We start from the raw sequence: 18078 nt of genomic DNA on the forward strand, positions 1-18078 counted from the left end.
TTCCCTTACATAGGTGTCTATACTCTCTTGGTATATACGATCATTAGAAAGTTGTGTGATTTTGTATGCCATCAGGCGGCAGTCTTTCAGTCCGGATACTCTCATGCTTTCCTATCCTATCCATCCCCTTATAGTTATATACTATAACTAATAAAATCCTTCGTAATAGAAACTTCTCGGCTAATCATTACCAGCATAAGTCTCGTATACAGGACTTGGGGGCCCTATACTTTGTAGTTGTCAAGATGGCGCAATTCATTCCTGCATCATTTCCCCAGTTTGGATTACTCCCTCCAGAGCTGCGATCTTTGGTCTGGGAAGCTACCTTTCCTGGCCAACGACTTCTTGAGATTCCTAGGAAAATAATCGGCTATATGCCACAATTACGGATACCGGCTATCGTTCATGCTTGTCGGGAGTCACGGTATGAATATCTCACGAAGGAGGGCAAGAACGTCGTCCGAATCCGTAGAGGCGAATGGTTCAATTTGAAAAATGACACTGGTAAGTGAACCTAGAAACTTTTAATTTTTGTACTAGGCTATATTATATCGTTCTCCATTTTCATGCTTTCATGCACTATTAGTGACTTGACCTCACTAACTCTAGTCCATATAGTGAGTATACCAGTTGGATGGGATGGCTGGGAGTGGATCGATGAAGAATTGAAGCCCCATATCAGGTCTATTTTCCTCATAGGCTGTCCGGGCCCTATGACGTTTAGTGGATATAGTGGTTTAGGTGCGTGTTTACTGGGTTTATTCAGACTGACAGTACGTGGCGAAACTGCACTCAATACCATTAACATCGTCCCTTGTGGCGATGACTCCTCTCATCGACACTGTCACTCAATCCACATCAACGACAGGGCGGCAAATCTATTTGGCAACAACACCCTACTCTCTGCCAACATTCAAAATAAAAGTGAATGCGATAGCATGATAGCCAGTTTCAGCGCCTTTCAGGGGGCTAACCAATATGCTATGAACCTTCTTAAGGCCTATAAAATAGGTATAGAACGCGAGCTTCAGGATTGGACGGTACATGGCGCAAAACGTCTATGGATTGGTGAATGGCACCGGTGGCATCGATTGCCTATACCACCATACTACCAGAGGGGCCGATCGGAAGAGGACACAATAGCCCTGTTCGAAAACGACCCTGCATACCGGGATATGTTTGATAAGATGCCCAAGATCAACATTGTGCTTCTTGTCAAACTGGAACAGTATAACTAGGATTTCGATATGACGATGGCAATTCATGCCAAGAACATCAGACGGAATGCAGGCTTCTGGGCACCACGAGCTTGCTGAAGCTTTAACGTTACTCGTCTGGACAAGCAAGGAGGGATATTAAACCTTTAAGCAAGACGTCTAAAGGGTCCATGCGCCTAATGGTTCTTTCTACCTCTTGTCAAGGGCTGGGATTGGCGGAGGACAAGATAAGTAAACCTTTCCGAAATTTTGGCGTTTGAGGCATATTTTGCGGTATTGAGCGGACAGTACGAGTTTGATTTTCGATGGACATGATTATTCGAGGATTGTTTGCGTTGATTTGGAGTTTACGACGGGTTAGCCTCAGCAGCAGCTACTGCAACGATATGAGGCTGGCGAGATTATTTCAAAAGCGTTCAAGTTGTCTTTTTCATTCCTTTTCGAAAAGGAAAGCGTAATAACGCGACGGGATACGAGATTCAACTGTATCTCAGTTACATTTCAATTAGTCCTCAGCATGCCATCGTTGATTTCAGAATGTTTGGCCTCGGCCCCTAGAACAGCGTCATGCGCCGCTCATTAATTAAATATCCCGTAAACGCGCGGATAGTATTCAATTGCCCCTTCTGTGAACGCCTTTCCACATCTACATCTGTCTCTCTGCTGAGGTGTTGCCACTGAACTTAGTAGTAAGTGAGGTAAGTAAAGTAAATGCCGCCTCTCCAACGCTAGAAAAACCCCGACACAACAAAACGTAACGCGAGGGGCCGGTGCATCGTACATAATAAGCAAGGTAGGTAAGTAGGTACACATATAGGACAAGACGTTTGTTTCCCCCCCAGCTTCTCAATATCTAATTGCTACACATGGCGTGGCCCCTTCATCATCATCTCCTACCTCCCCCCCCTATTCTCCGCCTCGGCATCCAAGTCGCGCTCGACCATCTCGATGGAGCTCAAACTCGGGAACCTCTTGGCAAAATCCTGGATGTAGTCCTCCTTCTCTTTGAAGGACATATCGAGAATGGGTCGTCCTGGTAATCCCACACCTGCAAGGTGCTCCGCGGAGCTGCGGTGCTCGGGTCCTGGGGGCCGTGTCGGCGCTGCTTTTGGCGGTGACCGGGGACGGGCATTGCCTGTGGGGAGTTTGTTGAGGTGTGTGGGTTTGGGCGGCAGAGTGGGTTTAACAGGAGAACCGGGATCGGGTTGAACACGACCTCGAGCGGCGGCGGCAGTATCAGTTGATACGGGGACAGGCTTGAGGGGTGTAATACCTCCTCGTCCGCCGGTAAAGTTTTTCGGGGGGACTTCGGGAACTTGTTTCTCTACACGACTCTTAGCCACAGCTGCGTCTGAGAACTTTCCGTAGCCGGACGCTGTGCGCTGAACCTGCTGCGAAGACTTCTGCGACTCGTCTAACAGATTTTGCACGCGGTTTTGTATGCTTACGGCTCGGGAAACGCCACCGATGCTCTTGGGTAGCGAACCTGATGGTCCTCCACCATCCCGAGCAGCCATTCGTTGCTTGTATTCCGCAGCCGCAGCCTCCACGCGCCGTTCTTCTTCAGCAAGAGCTTGTAGCTCAAGCTCCCGTCGCATTTCCGGTGTCATCTCGGGTTCTCCAAGATGCCCATCGTCGCTACGACCGTCAGTTGCCTCCGATCCCGCAATAGGCGTCAAATCGTGACGCTCCATGTCCTTGAGTGGGGATGGTGTCCGTGCACCTGATCCCGAAGGGGTAGTCTCAAACCGTTTAAAAGCATCACCAAACCTCCCGGCCAAGATGTTCTTGGTACCCGACAAGGAAGTCAAGCTCGAGCGCTTTGTATGCTGCTTTGTGGTTTTATCTTTCTTCTTCGTATCAGAATCCTCCATCGACCTGAGAAAGTCTACGTTCGACTCTATCGCTGTCTCGTCCTGGGGCTCAAGCCTAGGGGATGAAGCGTTCCCAAGTAGATTTGGTGAATAGCTAGGGGAACGCAGTGGCCTTGGTGCTGCTTCCCGTTCGCGAAGGTAATCCATGTCGGATTCAAGATAAGTACTGACAGGCCTAGGACGTCCTCCAGTAACTGATGCCTTGGATAGTGGTTCGAGCTGTTCGGCACTAGGTCGACCACTTTCTAGAGATGGACGAGATGAAGACGAATGCCGAGCATGCGCTGGTGATGGTTGAATGGGATCGATACGAGGGGTTGGCGAAGGCCGGAGCGCATAACTTAGATCCGGCCGCTTTTGACCAGTGCCTATCGGTTCCTGCTGTATAGGCAAACTTGCTGGGCGGTTCTGGTCTGCTGGGGGGAATCGGTGGATCGGAGGGTAATCTCGGGTTTGTCTTTCAGGGGGAGGGGTGCTAGTCATGGTTCCAGTTGAGACCATCGATGGCCTGCTTAGGGTATCTTGAGGAGTTTGCGGCGGAGGGGAAGAAATGGCCTGAAGCTCGGGATTACTCGATATTATGGCCGAAGCACGACTCATCTCCGTGGGTTGTTTGGGAGGCGCGGAACCGGGCTTGTTGACTGAACCAGGTGGTGGCGATGACTTTCGTAAATCAGTTGTTACCGACTTCACTCGGCTTAGGTCTGTCGACTGCCTTTGATCTGTCGGAGCTGTTCCTACTGTAGCTTGAGGCCTAATAAACGCTCCGTCCGCTAGGTGATCGGCGACGCGTTGGCTTATATGCTTCTGTGGATCCGCGGGAGATGTTGGATTATCAAAGTCGAATTTTGAACCTTGGTCATGTAGGAGGGCAAATTGGTCAAGTGTCGGGAACCTAGATGATAGTTCGTCCGCCTCGGTACCGGGCCCTGTTTTAGCGTCCAGTGCTGCGAACGGATCACCACTTGTGATTCTCGCCGGAGACGGGCTTGGTTTAGGCGCTGGTATTGGAGCAGACTGGTTGGAAATAGTTGGCCTACCACGCCTCATGGGTGTAATATCTGGAAGTGCCTGAGTCTGTGGTTGCGGTGGAGGGGAATATACAGCGCCTATACCCGGCGTGCCCCTGCTCTCCTTGCCAGCAGTTGCTTGACTCTCGCCTCTCCTAGTCTCTGATTGGGATTGTCCGGAATAAATCTGAAATATGTTAGATAAATATTGCGAGACCGAGGAACTCTACACGTACGTCATGTATAGGCACTTCACGCCCCTGCATACGACAACTTTCTCGGAGCACGTGGTAAATATTTGGTCGAGATCGCAAATCTTCTCGTAACATGGATGCTTTATGACATTGCTTAGTATAGACATTCCAGTACCGGATTGTATACCTTACCGATCAATTGTTTTAGCCTATCGGAGAATATTGGGTAACTAGGAAACCTGAAGCTTGCATTCAAAATGGCTAGCTGTCCTTGCTCTTCAAATGGCGTAGTATAGTAGCAGAGCTTGTAGAGGAGCACCCCTAGAGCCCAAATATCCGATTTCTCGTCTATTGGCTGCTTTCGATATACGTCAATCATCTCTGGACTTCTGTACTGTAATGTAGTATGCCTTTGAATGTCTTCATCTATCAAACGGCATTCTACGACAGTCTGAGGTGCAGGTCTCGGGGGAGCCGCCGAACCAAAATCGCACAGCTTAAACTTCATCTTGGACCCATTTACTGTGATGAGAACGTTCTCGACTTTCAAGTCTCGGTGTAGTAGAGGAGGTTTGAGATAATGCATGCAGGCGACACCTTCTGCAACATCGGAGAAGATATTCAAGATCTCGGGCTCGGTAAGACGGTGCTGCAACCGGGTATTCATAAAGTCGATCAGTCCTCCGCCATTACAGTATTCCATAAGCAGGAATACTTCATATCCGCTGCCGCCCTTGATTTCAGACGCGTGCGAATCGATATATGTAACAATTGTTTCGTGCCCCTTAAGCCGCTTCATCGTCTCAACCTCGGTCCGCATCCCGCGGAGAGTCTCCTTGTCCGGCACAGCAACCCTCTTCAACACAGCCAGATCGGTTCCGTCGACGGGGCGTGGCAACTTGACGAGATAAACATGTGCAAACCCGCCTTCGGATAGGTATTTCTGGATTACCACCCTATGATTGCCGACCTGTATCTTGGTGCCCGGAGCGAAGGTACCAGCAGGAGCGGAGTGTCCATGTATAGGCCCGTGTATAGGCATGGGGGCGTGGTTCTGCATTGGCGCACCGTAACTGGCCTGCTGACCAGGTCGAGGGGCTGCTATTGGCATTGTATTACTATACGAAGCCATGCTGTCGGTTCGAGGTAGAATCTATGGTAAAGGAGACGGGGAAGACTGGCAGACGAGGTGGGAGTCGGTAAAGGGTTGGCACGGTCGGGGGGTATCTTCACGGTTCTGGCATCGAGGCAGAGAGTATGCGCCTTGCAGCTATAACGGACGCATATCTGAACAGACAAGCGGAAAATTAGTAGTAAAAGTGAGTCTAGTTGTATAAACACACCTAAGAAACAATGTCCTAGGTGGCTTTGTGTTGTTAGTGTTGTTAGTATTTAGACTTCAACACGGTTAAACGTGGTGAATTAGACGTGGTGAACTAAACTGTAGGGGTTGTTAATACATAAAGTCGGTCCCTTTTCCCATTTGTCTACTTGTTTCGTAACAGCCTGTGCCACCTGTAAACGTCCCCGTAATCGTCCCCACTAGATCCCCTAAGGTCTAAGGGGTACGTAGCACAAGATTGTACATTAGGTACACTACGTATACATAAATGCATAACCTCGATAAATAGCCTTGATAAATCACATACATAATCCGCAGATACGGATCCTACCCAAGGGGTTCAGGGATGACTAAGTTTAGAACGGGTTCCACTTCAAGTAAAGCATTCCTTATTTAGGGCTAGCGAGTTAGCAACATAGGTAGCCAACCACTGTTACCTCACAGCCTCATGATCAATCATCTTAAATGCATACCTTAGGTACGGAATACCTAGGAGGTAGGTATCGATAATGACGATGGGGACATATTTCAATGCTACGCCATGATACGACGCCAGGCATAAGCTACTAACAAACCACCCTATTATTATACAGTAATAGTTTGCGACGCTTAAACACCATGTCCATGACCTTGAAATACCCATGAAACTCTGGTCTACATAGATATTACAGAATTCATTCATGCGGGGAGATCGGTATGCCTCCTTTAAATATTCGCCTATCACTCGGCTCATTCAGAATCATCGCTACCATTTCCTCTCCCACCGCTTGGGCCTCCGTTACCGCCATCAAGGAGAAGTTTAGGCTTGATGTAATCCTCATCAAGTTGTCTAAATAAGGCCTGGGGGTCTTGGGCGGTAAGTAGTTGTTTAATAGCCGCCCTGGTAGAAATGGGTGCTGCCTCTCGGTGACCTGAGGTCGGGTATGAGAATACACCTTCCTCTTCTGACGTCCCGCTAGGCGTAAGAATAGGGCTTCGCGGTGCTTTGCGTGCTGGAGGCGGGAGATCTGATGTATCAATATCGCTCCCGAGATCCGAGTCGGTCACATTACCGCCACGGCCCAGGAGATCCGCTCGTTCGACATCCTCACCAACTTGGCGAGACCCCTTACGGCTCGAACTAGTAGCACGTGATGTTGGGAAAGACGGTGAACGATGCCCTGATACATAACTTCCTCGTTCTGGTCCAGCGGGTTGCTGGAGTCTCCCAGAATCCACCCGATTAAGGCGCACAGACCCATTTCTCTGTCGGGGATTGTACCCGATTCCGGTTCCAGACCGTTTATAATAAGAGCCTGATGGCGCAGCTTCGATATCGAATTCGTCGTCACTATCGACCTCTTCGACAACGCCCGTCCTGATACCCAATATCTCCAACATTCGTGCCGTAGTGCCACCAAAGATGATCACAGTGAGCACCACCACAACGAGCACAGTAGCCTTCAGCGCGTATGAGTTTTTCCCGGTTAATAAAGCGGCCAGAGCCACACCGACAGCCCCCCGTAGGCCGGCCCAGAATAGCATAGCTTGGTAACTATAGGGAAGTTCGTCGCTGATCTCCTTACCCTGACGACGCGCCCGATAATGGTGGAACCAATTGATAGCCCTAGACAACGGGAAAACGGCTACCCATCGTGCGGCACAAACGGCGACGATAGTAACGATTATCAGGGGCGGTTGGAACTGGAGATCATTGTCCGTGAATAATGATAATCCTAAATAGATGAAGATGAAATTTTCGGAAAGCTGGGCTAATATTTGGAAGAAGTACTTGGTACTGAGCTGTGTTCGTCGTGACATGTTGAAATATGCGTAGTGCTTGAGAGTAATACCACAGAACAGCAAAGATACGATACCTACTAGGTATTAGATACTATCTTATCAAAATAGGAAACGAGAACAAAGACATACCTGACATCTTTACTCCTTGAGAAAAAAAGTAGCTTGCATACGCGATCAGCACGATCAAACAAGTTTCAATTTGAGGATACCTCCTGATATAGGTAAATTTCAGAGCCAGCGCAGTACCAACGCCAACCAGAACCCCGATAAGCAAGCTACCAAAGAAGATGAGCAAGAAAATGCCCACACCTTCGAGGAAGCTCAAAAACCCATATGCACCTGCGGAATCGCTCTTGTACTTCTGCGCAGTCTCGAAAATGACAATCGCAATAGCATCGTTCAAGATAGACTCGCCAAAGATAACGGTATATAGTTTTGGGTCCACTTTGTAGGTATTGAAGATGGCCAAGATAGTGACTGGGTCTGTGGCAGATAAAGTTGCACCAACAGAGATGGCATCAACAAATGTCATCTCGAGTCCTTCAAGTGGTATTCGGGTATACAGCCATAAGAGCAAGCCAATTACTACGGCAGATAAGAAAGTGCCAGCGAAGGCAAAGGTCAGGATGGTACCGATGTTCCGAAAGAAATTGGCTTGGTGTAGTTCGTACCCGGAGTTTAGGATGATGGGCGGCAGTAGTAAGTTGAAGAAGATCTGGTAGTCGAAGCTGACGAGCTGTCGAATAGAATGGCCAGTGCTCACTCTAAGAATTAATCCTACGGTCATTCCTGTTTATCCAATATCAGCTTTTTTTGTTGTCATGACGTTCTTCCCATTCTGTGACCAACCAGCAAAGATAGAGATTACTGTTTCGTGGACAGCTTGGACCTTCTTCTGCTGTAGCATATAGCTGGTGAAGAAGGCAATTATGAGGAGGACAATTGATATGAATAGCGCCCATGATGCGAATATTTCCTTCTGCCCCGAGTCGGCCTCTGATAAGTTGTTAGATCAAGTCGATATATAGGCTCGAGCCGCGAGCCGCGAGCCGAAAGCTGGACAATCAGGTAATAATATCATACCATCGGGATCTGTCTCTTCGTCCTGTCGTCCTATAAGACATTATGGTTAGGTAAGTTATAGATATGATGATGAATTAGAATTGGTTGGCGTACGAACAAGCTCCATAATGGAGCCGGCAATTTCTGTCAACATGGTTGCGACAAGGACGTCAAGTCGGGTGTTGATGCTTGAGTAGAATATAGATTTCTTGCTCCAAACCGAGCACTAAGAATCGGGCGTGAGAACGCATGAAACGTCGAGGGACTTGTTTGCTCGGCGCGATGTGATTCGATGTGATTCGGTGCGATGAGAAGTGAGGACTAATTGAAGTCAAAATTCAATTTACTGCGCTTGATCAATGCAAGTTGAAATCGACAGCTTGCACCTTCTGCTACTGATTGCTGATTGCGCCGCACTGCCGCAAAATGCGTACGTAGGTATACGCCTGCAGGGTCTGACCCACCTGTAAATGCCTACCTAAAGCAAGCTGAGGCCGGAACGGACTTTACGGCTTAGTCTCGTTATAGTGATACCCCTCATTAAATAGTATGCACATAAGAACAGTTGGGTCTCTACCCCGCTTATGGTTTTATCTTGGTTAGTTAAATCATTACAAGCTTCAAGGAGAGGTAGACTTTAGGTAGGTATTAAATAGGTATTTTACTAGGTACATAGGCTAATGAAACACAAGTAACACGCGTACTACATATATGTAGGTACCGTTTGCACCAATGGATATATATGTACTTTATATACGTAGATGTTAATCTTTAAACATCACTCTTGGGAATAATAGAGAAGTTGTTATTTGAAGGTGAAAAGAGTATATATAGATACACAGTACATATAACAGGTATCTTACTGTACATACATGTAAAACAGACAAAGTTTAAGTCTATACCAGCCAGAGTCTAGCCTCTCTCCACAGTACTATATTACTCTAGGTTAGTCCTATTACATTACGTCGCAAAGTGGCTGATGTCATTGCGACTAATAATCGAATAACGTATGTACCTAATCCAACAAAACCTCGCCATTCCGACTGGTTTATTGGCATCTGTTTCCTCAGGTCATGCGCAAACAGGCGTCTTGGACTACCTATTAACACATTACATACTTACTACTACCACCTCAGGTAGTGTCCAGCTCATCCATCTTTCTTCATGCTAACCAATTACCACGCGCCACCATTCTAGCTGTACTCGGGACCTCATGCGTCTCGTGCTGTTGCCTCGAGTTCGGGACCGTGTGACATTCACTCCCATACATCTTCCTCCCTAGGTACTATGTAGGTATCCCCTTGACTCGCATTCAACTACACCTCCACTATTCAGTATCAGTACATAAGGCTTGACGTCGTTCATTAACATAATACATAGAAAAAGGTCCAACAATTAGTACAAACGGTAGATATCATTGGTCGATTTAGTCATCTTCTCTTTCCTGGCCAATCCTTAGTTGAATGCCAGTCAAGGGGATACATCAACTAGGTATGTACTTGTCTAGACGAATCTAGACGGCTAAATTCATCCAACCCCGGTCTCTATATACCGAGACTTCTCTAACCTATAAACCTACCCTTTTACATTTGACATGCACGCATATAACAACATAGAGTTGACGACAACATTTCCCATCGTTAGCTTCCCTCCTTTGCCGTAACCGACTTCTCCTTCATTATTAAACATCATATTACCGAGCCTGGTTGCGAAAGCCATACCATCTAATCGATGACCTCGTCATTGTCGAGCTCCTCGTCCTCGTCCTCATCCTCGGACCGTCGATCTTCGTCGAATCGCAAATATGATCCGCCCTCGAAACTAGACAATAATGCTGAACCCGCGTGGTCCGAAAGTACAATAAGGGTCGGCGCAGGCGAGGCTGCCGGTCTGGACAGGCTCAATGAGAACTCTCCTCTCCTCTCTCCCAGACGGGATGATTCCCTAGAGGAGGATCGTGAGAGAGAACAAGCCGAAGAGGATGAGTCCCAGACAACCAAGAGCCTATGGTACCTCTTACTTTTGACGATTAGTATTGGAGGACTGCAGGTCGCCTGGGCTGTAGAGCTATCTAACGGCACTCCGTACCTACTATCTCTCGGCTTAAGCAAGTCTCTAATGGCTCTTGTATGGGTCGCTGGTCCGCTCACTGGAACTCTGGTACAGCCATACATCGGTATGCTCAGTGACAACTGCAGAGTGTCTTGGGGGAAGCGCAAGCCATTTATGCTCGGTGGTGCCGCTGCCACGTCGCTGGCCTTTATGTTTCTTGCGTGGATTCGAGAGATCATCGGGGGGATATTCAGCTTGTTTGGAGTTGACTCCGATTCCCATACAGTGAAAATCACCATTATTGTTATCGCTGTCATCTGGATCTACGTCCTAGATGTTGCTGTTAATACGGTACAAGCATCAATTAGGGCCTTCATCGTCGATTGTGCGCCATCGCATCAACAAGAGGCTGCAAATTCCATGGCTAGCAGGCTTGTGGGCGTCGGTAATATCATTGGATACCTCGCTGGTGGAATTGACCTTCCGAAATATGTTTGGTGGTTTGGGAGCACTCAGTTCAAGGATCTTTGCGCGATCGCGAGCATTGCGCTCTGTTTCTCGGTGATATTGAGCGTTGTATTCATTAAGGAGCGAAATCCTCAGCTTGACGGACGTCCTGCTGCCGACCGGCCCGGCCTTCTGTCGTTTTTCGTGAAGATATTTGCCTCGATCAAAAGACTTCCACCGCAAATTTCCAAGGTTTGCATTGTCCAATTTGCAGCGTGGATCGGCTTCTTTCCCATGCTGTTCTACACATCATCCTATATTGGAGAAATTTACGTCGAGCCCTACCTAGAAAAGAATCCCCACATGACTCCCGAAGAGTTGGATGAGCTTTACGAGAGGGCTATCAGAGTGGGCACTTTTGCCCTATTAATATTCGCCATCACCAGTCTGGCAACTAATGTTCTGCTTCCTTTTTTTATCGACCCGACGTATGATAACAGTCCTATTGTTGCCCCTGCGCCTGGAGAAGCTCCTGCAGTCCTTGGGACCGCTAAGAAGAGTTTCCTAGCCCGTCTAGTCATTCCCGGGTTTACCTTACGAAGAGCATGGATGTTGTCGGAAATTCTGTTTGCTGGTGTAATGTTTTGTACCGTGCTCGTCCGAACAGTTGAGGCTGCGATAGCGCTTATTGGTCTTCTTGGTATCACATGGGCTTTGGCACTCTGGGCGCCATGGGCCATCATTAGCGCCGAAATCAGTCGTCGCGATATTTTATATCGAGCCCGAAGACAACAAATAAGATCACTCGCGCGAGGTGGGCAATTAGATATCGCCGGCTCTGACGATGGGCTCCTTGCATTAGAGGCTCAATTGGAAGATAACGAGGCGGAACCAGACCAAGCCGGTGTCATCCTCGGTATTCACAACATGGCTATTGCTTCACCACAGTTCATCGCTACTCTTGGTTCCAGCATTATCTTCCGCATTTTTCAGAAACCAAGAGGCGAGCCTGGCGACCATAGCATCGCTATCGTCTTAGCATCAGGGGGCTTCTTCGCACTTGTAGCTGCGTATTTTATTCACAAGATCAGCGAGGATACATCGATACCGGCAGATGCTGTTTATGCTGTAGAACAAGGTGACCCAGTCAATTCACGACGACCGAGCACAGCACGCAGCAAGAGGAGTATCGACCAGCCCAGGGCTAGCCTAGAACAAGCGACCCTAGCTAGAAACAGTAGCTTTGGTGCAGGATTAGAATACTGAACATGCCCCCGGTGTGCTATGCTGAGGATTGCTCACGATGTTGATCGATGAGTTCGTGAAAGGTTCACGTATATCTCCTTGTGTTTCCCTACCCATGTGACACTCTGAGCCCCGCAGGCGATAGACATACACAATTTATGCTTTAGTTATCAGGATTATGGTTGGTTGCCGAGGGGTAGTTGATGTAAATTGCCTCAGACGATATGTATACCTAAGTTATATCTCTGTACTCTACATGTAATCGTTACAGCTATTTTCAGCACGCTAATAAATGCTTATTTAAAAGCTAAGACACGTTTTGGTCCGCAAAGAGATCCCCCATGGGGAATAGCGGGAAGTAGAAGGGCCAGTACGGTCTACATACTATCTCAATAGGCTAAATGCCACGACCCTTGGTCCCCACGTTCAATATAATATGATCTCCGGGGCAAGATCGTCGGAGGCTCCTATCCGCGGTTCACTACAAGCTTTGCTATAGACCTATTTCTAGTCGTCCTCCTACGGTCCGGCCTGCCATCTTTAGATTAAATCTAGGCCATGCCTGGACCATCTCTCCTTAATGGATCCCCTGTCCTGTGCACCTTGCCCGGTTAGGGTGCCAATGGCACGATGAGTGGACTCTACCGTACCGTCGTGTATAAAACATCACAGTCCCCAGGAAGCCGTGCATAGCATTCTATCATCGGGTTCATTCTTTGACCATCCCAATCCGCATAACCCTTCAACCGGGCCCGCGCATTCCCTTCCAACACCTACAAGGTGGTCACCAAGATACCTTGAGTCCTCTAAGATGAAGGTTACTCTCTTTTCAGCACTGGCTGCAGTGGCCAGCGCGGCCGTCCTTTGGGACGGACGATTCAACGACCTGGGCACATCAGCCGACCTAAACAAATGGTCATGGGGTAACCAAGTTGGACCGTACCAATACTACATCCACGGATCGGGCTCGGTCGAAAAGTACATCAACTTCTCGCCCGACTTCAAGAACCCGGCGGACACGGTATCAAAGCAAGGAGCCAAGTTCACGCTGGACTCGACCGCCTTCTGGAATGGGCAGAATATGCGACGCATCGAGTTGATCCCCCAGACTAAGGCTGCTATCAACAGCGGCAAGGTGTTCTACCACTTCAGCATAATGCGCAAGGACACCAATGCCCCGTCTACGAACCGCGAGCACCAGATCTGCTTCTTCGAGAGCCACTTTACCGAGTTGAAGTACGGCTGGATCTCCGGCGAGCAGGGCACCGAAAACCCCAACTTGCAGTTGTAAGTGTCTACGCCAGCCATACTCTTTTCCTAGGGCGCACTTGTCAGTGTCGAGGCGCTGGAAATAATATGTATCTAAGTAGCACTTGCTAACATGATACTCCCCTACACAGCATGGTCTCGCAAAACTCCAAGTGGAAGACGGAGTGGAAGCCCAACGTCTGGCACAACGTGGCGTTCGAAATCGACTTCGGCAGCGGCTCCGTCGGCTTCTGGCACTCGGAGGGCGGCGACGAGCTGAAGCAACTAGTAGCCCCCGTCAAGACGTCGACTTCGTCTAACGGCGCCGACTGGCACCTGGGTGTTCTCGAGCTGCCGCGCTCTGGCTACTCCGACGGCGTCGAGGACTTCTTCTTCTCGGGCGTGTACGTCGAGAGCGGTCCCGTCACTACTGCTATCGGCGGTCCTGGTAAGTACCTAACTTAACTACCTAGATGTCTGTCTTGTTGTCGCGGCTGATCGATATGCTTACATCTTGCGTTTAGCTGCGTGATATCGGGTGGGAACGTACGTTGATTTTGCATAGGAAAAGGTTGAACGATGTTCGTGTATTTAAGTAGTTCAAGTCCAATTGTATATATGGATGACAGATCTGACCCTTCCCCTTGGATTTCCTTTCCCTGCGATGCCCACCGACCACGACCTTTTCGAAGAATGATGGGATTACCTTAGATAGCATAGGTATAGGTATCCAAGGTACTCAAATTACTCGCCCCTACCTATACCTATACCTATTCTCAACCTCGCCTAGGAAAATTCACCTAGTTCCCGTCCATTTTCCGACCCATTAAACTCGGTAAACAATATAAACATTAATACCACCACAGCGTCTCCAGGAGGTTTAGCTCAATCCATCCATCCCCCTCATCCAGCTTAGCAAGGCCCAAGGATGGTCGGAACCTCGCCAGGTATCGGGCCTCGCGATACGTCCCACGACGTGTACCCGGCCCAATAAAAGCAAACGTTGCTACCAGAGTTGCAGTAGCTGTAATCGCAGCGTCCCGTAAAACTAGCCTGAGACAACGATGCAGATGATGAGGGAAACGACGTAGTCGGTGGTGCCGTTGCGCTTGTCGTCGAATTCGCGGCCACGGTTGGGGTGGGAGTGCTTGCCGGAGGGGGTCCGTATCCTCCGGGGGGTGTCTCCGTAGAGTCGATAGCCGTCGCCGTGGCAGCGGTTTCGAACGGGTGTGGGAGCGCCCGGGTTGTGGGGGTGAGAAGGAAGAGAGCCGTGATCAGGCTATGGAACGTAACCGTCATGGCTATGTCGGGGGGTTCTAGCTCTCAATAAAAATGACAGGTTTAGGCTGAGATAGGTGTTTCTATATGTTGACGTATTCACAAGCAGTATGCAACTCAGACTAACGAACGACAGACTTGTTTTTGTCGAAGTCTTGGTCAAGAGACGTCCAACACATCTCAGTCTCATTATATATCATAACAATCTACCCTAGGTCGGCTTGACCGATCCCACTCCGGCAAGGGATTCGTCAGCAGTTGGACAACGTGTTTCCCCAAGCTGGCGAATTAATCGGTACCTCATTCCCAACTATGCCGCATCGTGACATCTCCTTTGCTTGGCGGTCGCCTAAGTTGAAGACGCCTGATTCGGTGAGATAGTAACGAGAGGGCAATGTTTGATAGCTCGACCCATCTACAGTATGTTCACTTATTACACGACGAGAACGGTTCGGGGTTGCACCTCCTCATCATTGGGTGTTTGCTACAAGCTGAACGTTGAGGGACGCATATTAATATCTGCAAGATACTGCAGGTAATCCAATATTTGGCGTTTCCCGTTCCGCAGCAGTTGCATATGTCCCATGTATATGCCGACAAGGATTAATGCAAGCCTCAAATACCTAAACCCCCAGAAGAGAAATCTTACTGATCATGCTTCGAGACAATATCGGGCCGTAGGTCTATAATTGGAAATTTCCTGCCTGTCCGAATAAGGAGATTATCAAAATCGCAAACAACCAGGAGGTTGAAGCTATTTAGTAACACAACGGATCGCTTACGGCCCGATATCTCCCAGATTATTGGTATGTCTCGCAAGAAAAGTATAGCCAAATGATGCAAACATACGGGTATCTACGTTTGGATGGAAGTTGCTTTATTTTTTTTTTCTCTCGCAGCGCTCGACTACTGTACTGTGTTATTACACCAGGCATTTGGATATGATCTGCGGGTAATCCCGACCCGTACTCTAACAACTCCGGCTAGGATGATTGTATTGACTGGTATATATGGCATTACTATCCATCTATGAACAGGAACGTGGGCTTAAAGCTTATACTTTGGCGATAAGACATTAACCTCAAAGGGTTTCCAAGACCCGGTACGATGGTATACTCCCTATGGGTTCGCAACCCCTTTTTACGTAGTTACTAGCTATTTTCTACAAAGTATGGTACTTGAAATCGAACAGAATTAAGATTATATTCGCTATTATTTCACCTACCTCGCTATATATATACCGTCCGTCTTCCGTACTTCTCATAATTAATCATCACCATAAGACCGCCAACCCTAGCTCTCATTCAATGAACCAATTCCTAGGAACTTTAGGCATTCGAAGCTATTAAACTTGGAGTAGAGCCCAATATTATACGGTATTAGGAAGAGGAGGGGAACTCTTGGGTAATATCAACGGGCTCGCAAGTTGGGTTGTGAGGTTCTCCGGTCAAGGTCCATCCAACCGACTGGTAGTAGTAACCAGTGAAGTATTGCCAGCACACATACCTGCTTGTGGTCAATCGCTGCATTAAATAAAAGACTTTTGGTATGGTTTGGGGAACAGATGCCTCGATCATCAATAGAGCATAATGATATACATACCATTGATAGTAGGCCGTTCCGTTACCGCTAGGGGCTGGATTCACTCCGGGGACGAAGGTCGAATCGTCAATGTAGGTCCAGCCGAATAGTTTGCTGGCCTTGTCGAAACCAACATTGAAGTAATAGGTAGAGAAGCCAAACAGCAGCTCAGCGACGTTGCTGTTCAGAGCGAACTGCAGTCCTAGAGCCTGATCCACAGTGGCTTGGTTTCCGCTGCCGTCGTTGTAAGGGAGCTTCCACACAAGCGTGCCGACGTCGTTATCGTCGACCTTGGTGTAACTGGAAGCATTGAAGTAGTATTGGAAGGAATTTCCCTCGGGAAGCGCTCCAGCGTTGTAGCACAATCCCTCAATGGCAGCACCAGCATGGCATGAGCCGGCATATCCTATATAAGTTATAAGCTTCCCATTCCTGTTAAAGTTGGCTAGAAGACTAACCGTCAATAGAGCTGCCGTCTTTGCCCGTTATGTGGAGGGCGAACGGGCCAACCTGCGGGACATCTTGGGCAGATACTACAGCGGCGGCGATGCCGACAAGTAGCGACGAGAGTTGGAACCTCATGATTTTTATCGGGTATAATAGAATAATAGGTATTAAGTATATTAGAGGATAATTAACTAGATGGTCTAATCGGAATTTGTTGAGATGATGTCTGATTCGGAGGTAAATTATCACTACACGGGTGGCAGAGCATCCAATTTATACGCCAACAGCTCTTTCGTCCGTCGGAGGAGAGACGGTGACCATCACGAGGTCACCGAGGCGGAGAACAGAGATGGAAGACAGACATCATGACGGGCAATGTTCCGCGCTGAGGCGACAGTAGAGAGCGACTTCGTCTCATTGGTCACATCGTATCAGCCGCTCCGCACGTGGCCGTCAGGGCTTCTGGGACCCAGGATAGCCTATAGGTAAAGCTCCAAGCATCACTAGTATGTGTTTCTCCGAGCCGTAAAGCACATACAATGCTGGTTAGATTGGGTAGTTAGTCCTTTCAGTCAAATTGGCGCAGTGCCTGGATGTCTCGTATATGCGATGTGACATCGTAAAGAACGTCCCCTGCCTTATGGGCTTCTGGTCACATTATGTACAGTAGGTATAATATCGGTAGAACGTCGACCCATTTGACAGTTGTAAGATGATTCAGCTTAGTGATGACGGTGATTACCTATAGGCTATGATGATAACAGTGCTTGAAGATACCTAGATAGATGTCTTCGACTTCAGAAACAGTTGTTACCACATCCAAGCCATCTTCGTATCCAAATAAGCGCTAGAGATTATTAAACGTCAGATAATGTATATGCCTTACTCGGAAAAACTTGAATGGGATTTTGAAAGGCAAAGGCAGCGGCAGCGCCGGGGTATAGTAACGTTGTTAGCAAACGCCGACCTCGTTCAGTAAACTGACGACTAATCCCAGAACAGACAGGTATTTATTAGGAAATGTAACATAAGACGTCATATTAACTCTAGCTAAGGAAAAAGAATGAGACAAAGATCGATAGATCTCAAATGAGATGATCCAATCAGCATCGTCTTAGCCCGGCGTTACCGTATGAGCTTCCATAGCAACGGAGAGATAGGGGCCAAGGCAATGTTCGAGAACACCGATAGGCGGTCTAGCGTGATATCAGCCGACCACATCGTCAGCAATACGATCTTTAATGTGTTTCTACTCCTTTCACGATCTAGTTAATTTACGCCTTTTTCGCATCACACGTC

General features: G+C 48.2%; 7 protein-coding genes across 7 annotated transcripts; 3 read left to right on the forward strand and 4 right to left on the reverse strand.

Moving 5' to 3' along the window:
- Nucleotides 1-245: 245 nt before the first annotated feature.
- F5Y00DRAFT_260035 (uncharacterized protein) lies at nt 246-1238 on the forward strand (the record flags this gene model as incomplete). Its single annotated transcript, XM_048010969.1, has 2 exons — nt 246-504; nt 619-1238. 2 exons carry the CDS (start codon nt 246-248, stop codon nt 1236-1238), a joined length of 879 nt encoding a protein of 292 aa, XP_047866944.1.
- Nucleotides 1239-1674: 436 nt separating this feature from the next.
- Nucleotides 1675-5737, reverse strand: F5Y00DRAFT_24588 (uncharacterized protein). Its single transcript, XM_048009048.1, has 3 exons — nt 4488-5737; nt 4338-4435; nt 1675-4288 (listed from the first exon to the last, which is right to left on the reverse strand). The coding sequence occupies exons 1-3, from the start codon at nt 5425-5427 to the stop codon at nt 2111-2113; spliced, it is 3216 nt and encodes a 1071-aa protein (XP_047866945.1). The 5' UTR covers nt 5428-5737; the 3' UTR covers nt 1675-2110.
- A 331-nt stretch (nt 5738-6068) lies between these two features.
- F5Y00DRAFT_24605 (sodium/hydrogen exchanger) lies at nt 6069-8935 on the reverse strand. Its single transcript, XM_048009077.1, has 5 exons — nt 8596-8935; nt 8503-8532; nt 8269-8415; nt 7549-8208; nt 6069-7493 (listed from the first exon to the last, which is right to left on the reverse strand). Exons 1-5 carry the CDS (start codon nt 8633-8635, stop codon nt 6367-6369), a joined length of 2004 nt encoding a protein of 667 aa, XP_047866946.1. The 5' UTR covers nt 8636-8935; the 3' UTR covers nt 6069-6366.
- Nucleotides 8936-9901: 966 nt separating this feature from the next.
- On the forward strand, nt 9902-12671 carry F5Y00DRAFT_24620 (uncharacterized protein). Its single transcript, XM_048009101.1, has 3 exons — nt 9902-9972; nt 10126-12472; nt 12533-12671. Exon 2 carries the CDS (start codon nt 10213-10215, stop codon nt 12244-12246), a length of 2034 nt encoding a protein of 677 aa, XP_047866947.1. The 5' UTR covers nt 9902-9972; nt 10126-10212; the 3' UTR covers nt 12247-12472; nt 12533-12671.
- A 365-nt stretch (nt 12672-13036) lies between these two features.
- F5Y00DRAFT_260039 (uncharacterized protein) lies at nt 13037-14049 on the forward strand (the record flags this gene model as incomplete). Its single annotated transcript, XM_048010970.1, has 3 exons — nt 13037-13512; nt 13626-13921; nt 14039-14049. The coding sequence occupies 3 exons, from the start codon at nt 13037-13039 to the stop codon at nt 14047-14049; spliced, it is 783 nt and encodes a 260-aa protein (XP_047866948.1).
- Nucleotides 14050-14309: 260 nt separating this feature from the next.
- F5Y00DRAFT_24650 (uncharacterized protein) lies at nt 14310-15519 on the reverse strand. Its single transcript, XM_048009161.1, has one exon. It carries the CDS (start codon nt 14770-14772, stop codon nt 14386-14388), a length of 387 nt encoding a protein of 128 aa, XP_047866949.1. The 5' UTR covers nt 14773-15519; the 3' UTR covers nt 14310-14385.
- Nucleotides 15452-17275, reverse strand: F5Y00DRAFT_24637 (uncharacterized protein). Its single transcript, XM_048009133.1, has 3 exons — nt 16791-17275; nt 16354-16738; nt 15452-16257 (listed from the first exon to the last, which is right to left on the reverse strand). The coding sequence occupies exons 1-3, from the start codon at nt 16912-16914 to the stop codon at nt 16131-16133; spliced, it is 636 nt and encodes a 211-aa protein (XP_047866950.1). The 5' UTR covers nt 16915-17275; the 3' UTR covers nt 15452-16130.
- Between the last annotated feature and the right edge of the window lie 803 nt (nt 17276-18078).

Source organism: Daldinia vernicosa (assembly GCF_022497035.1).
Source record: "Daldinia vernicosa strain CBS 139.73 unplaced genomic scaffold F5Y00scaffold_12, whole genome shotgun sequence".
In the NCBI taxonomy this organism is placed as follows: domain Eukaryota; kingdom Fungi; phylum Ascomycota; class Sordariomycetes; order Xylariales; family Hypoxylaceae; genus Daldinia; species Daldinia vernicosa.

Excerpts from the sequence above, each read along its gene's own strand:
- F5Y00DRAFT_24588 (XM_048009048.1), bottom strand. The coding sequence starts at position 5,427 with ATGGCTTCGTATAGTAATACAATGCCAATAGCAGCCCCTCGACCTGGT. Across the intron at positions 4,436-4,487 it reads TAGGCTAAAACAATTGATCG|CATCCATGTTACGAGAAGAT; the intron begins GTAAGGTATACA and ends AATGTCATAAAG. Across the intron at positions 4,289-4,337 it reads GTGAAGTGCCTATACATGAC|ATTTATTCCGGACAATCCCA; the intron begins GTACGTGTAGAG and ends AACATATTTCAG.
- F5Y00DRAFT_24605 (XM_048009077.1), bottom strand. The coding sequence starts at position 8,635 with ATGTTGACAGAAATTGCCGGCTCCATTATGGAGCTTGTTC. Across the intron at positions 8,416-8,502 it reads CGAAGAGACAGATCCCGATG|AGGCCGACTCGGGGCAGAAG; the intron begins GTATGATATTAT and ends ACAACTTATCAG. Across the intron at positions 8,209-8,268 it reads AGTAATCTCTATCTTTGCTG|GAATGACCGTAGGATTAATT; the intron begins GTTGGTCACAGA and ends TTGGATAAACAG.
- F5Y00DRAFT_24650 (XM_048009161.1), bottom strand. The coding sequence starts at position 14,772 with ATGACGGTTACGTTCCATAGCCTGATCACGGCTCTCTTCCTTCTCACC.
- F5Y00DRAFT_24620 (XM_048009101.1), top strand. The coding sequence starts at position 10,213 with ATGACCTCGTCATTGTCGAGCTCCTCGTCCTCGTCCTCATCCTCGGAC.
- F5Y00DRAFT_24637 (XM_048009133.1), bottom strand. The coding sequence starts at position 16,914 with ATGAGGTTCCAACTCTCGTCGCTACTTGTCGGCATCGCCGCCGCTGTA. Across the intron at positions 16,739-16,790 it reads AGACGGCAGCTCTATTGACG|GATATGCCGGCTCATGCCAT; the intron begins GTTAGTCTTCTA and ends TAACTTATATAG. Across the intron at positions 16,258-16,353 it reads GGAACGGCCTACTATCAATG|GTATGTGTGCTGGCAATACT; the intron begins GTATGTATATCA and ends GACCACAAGCAG.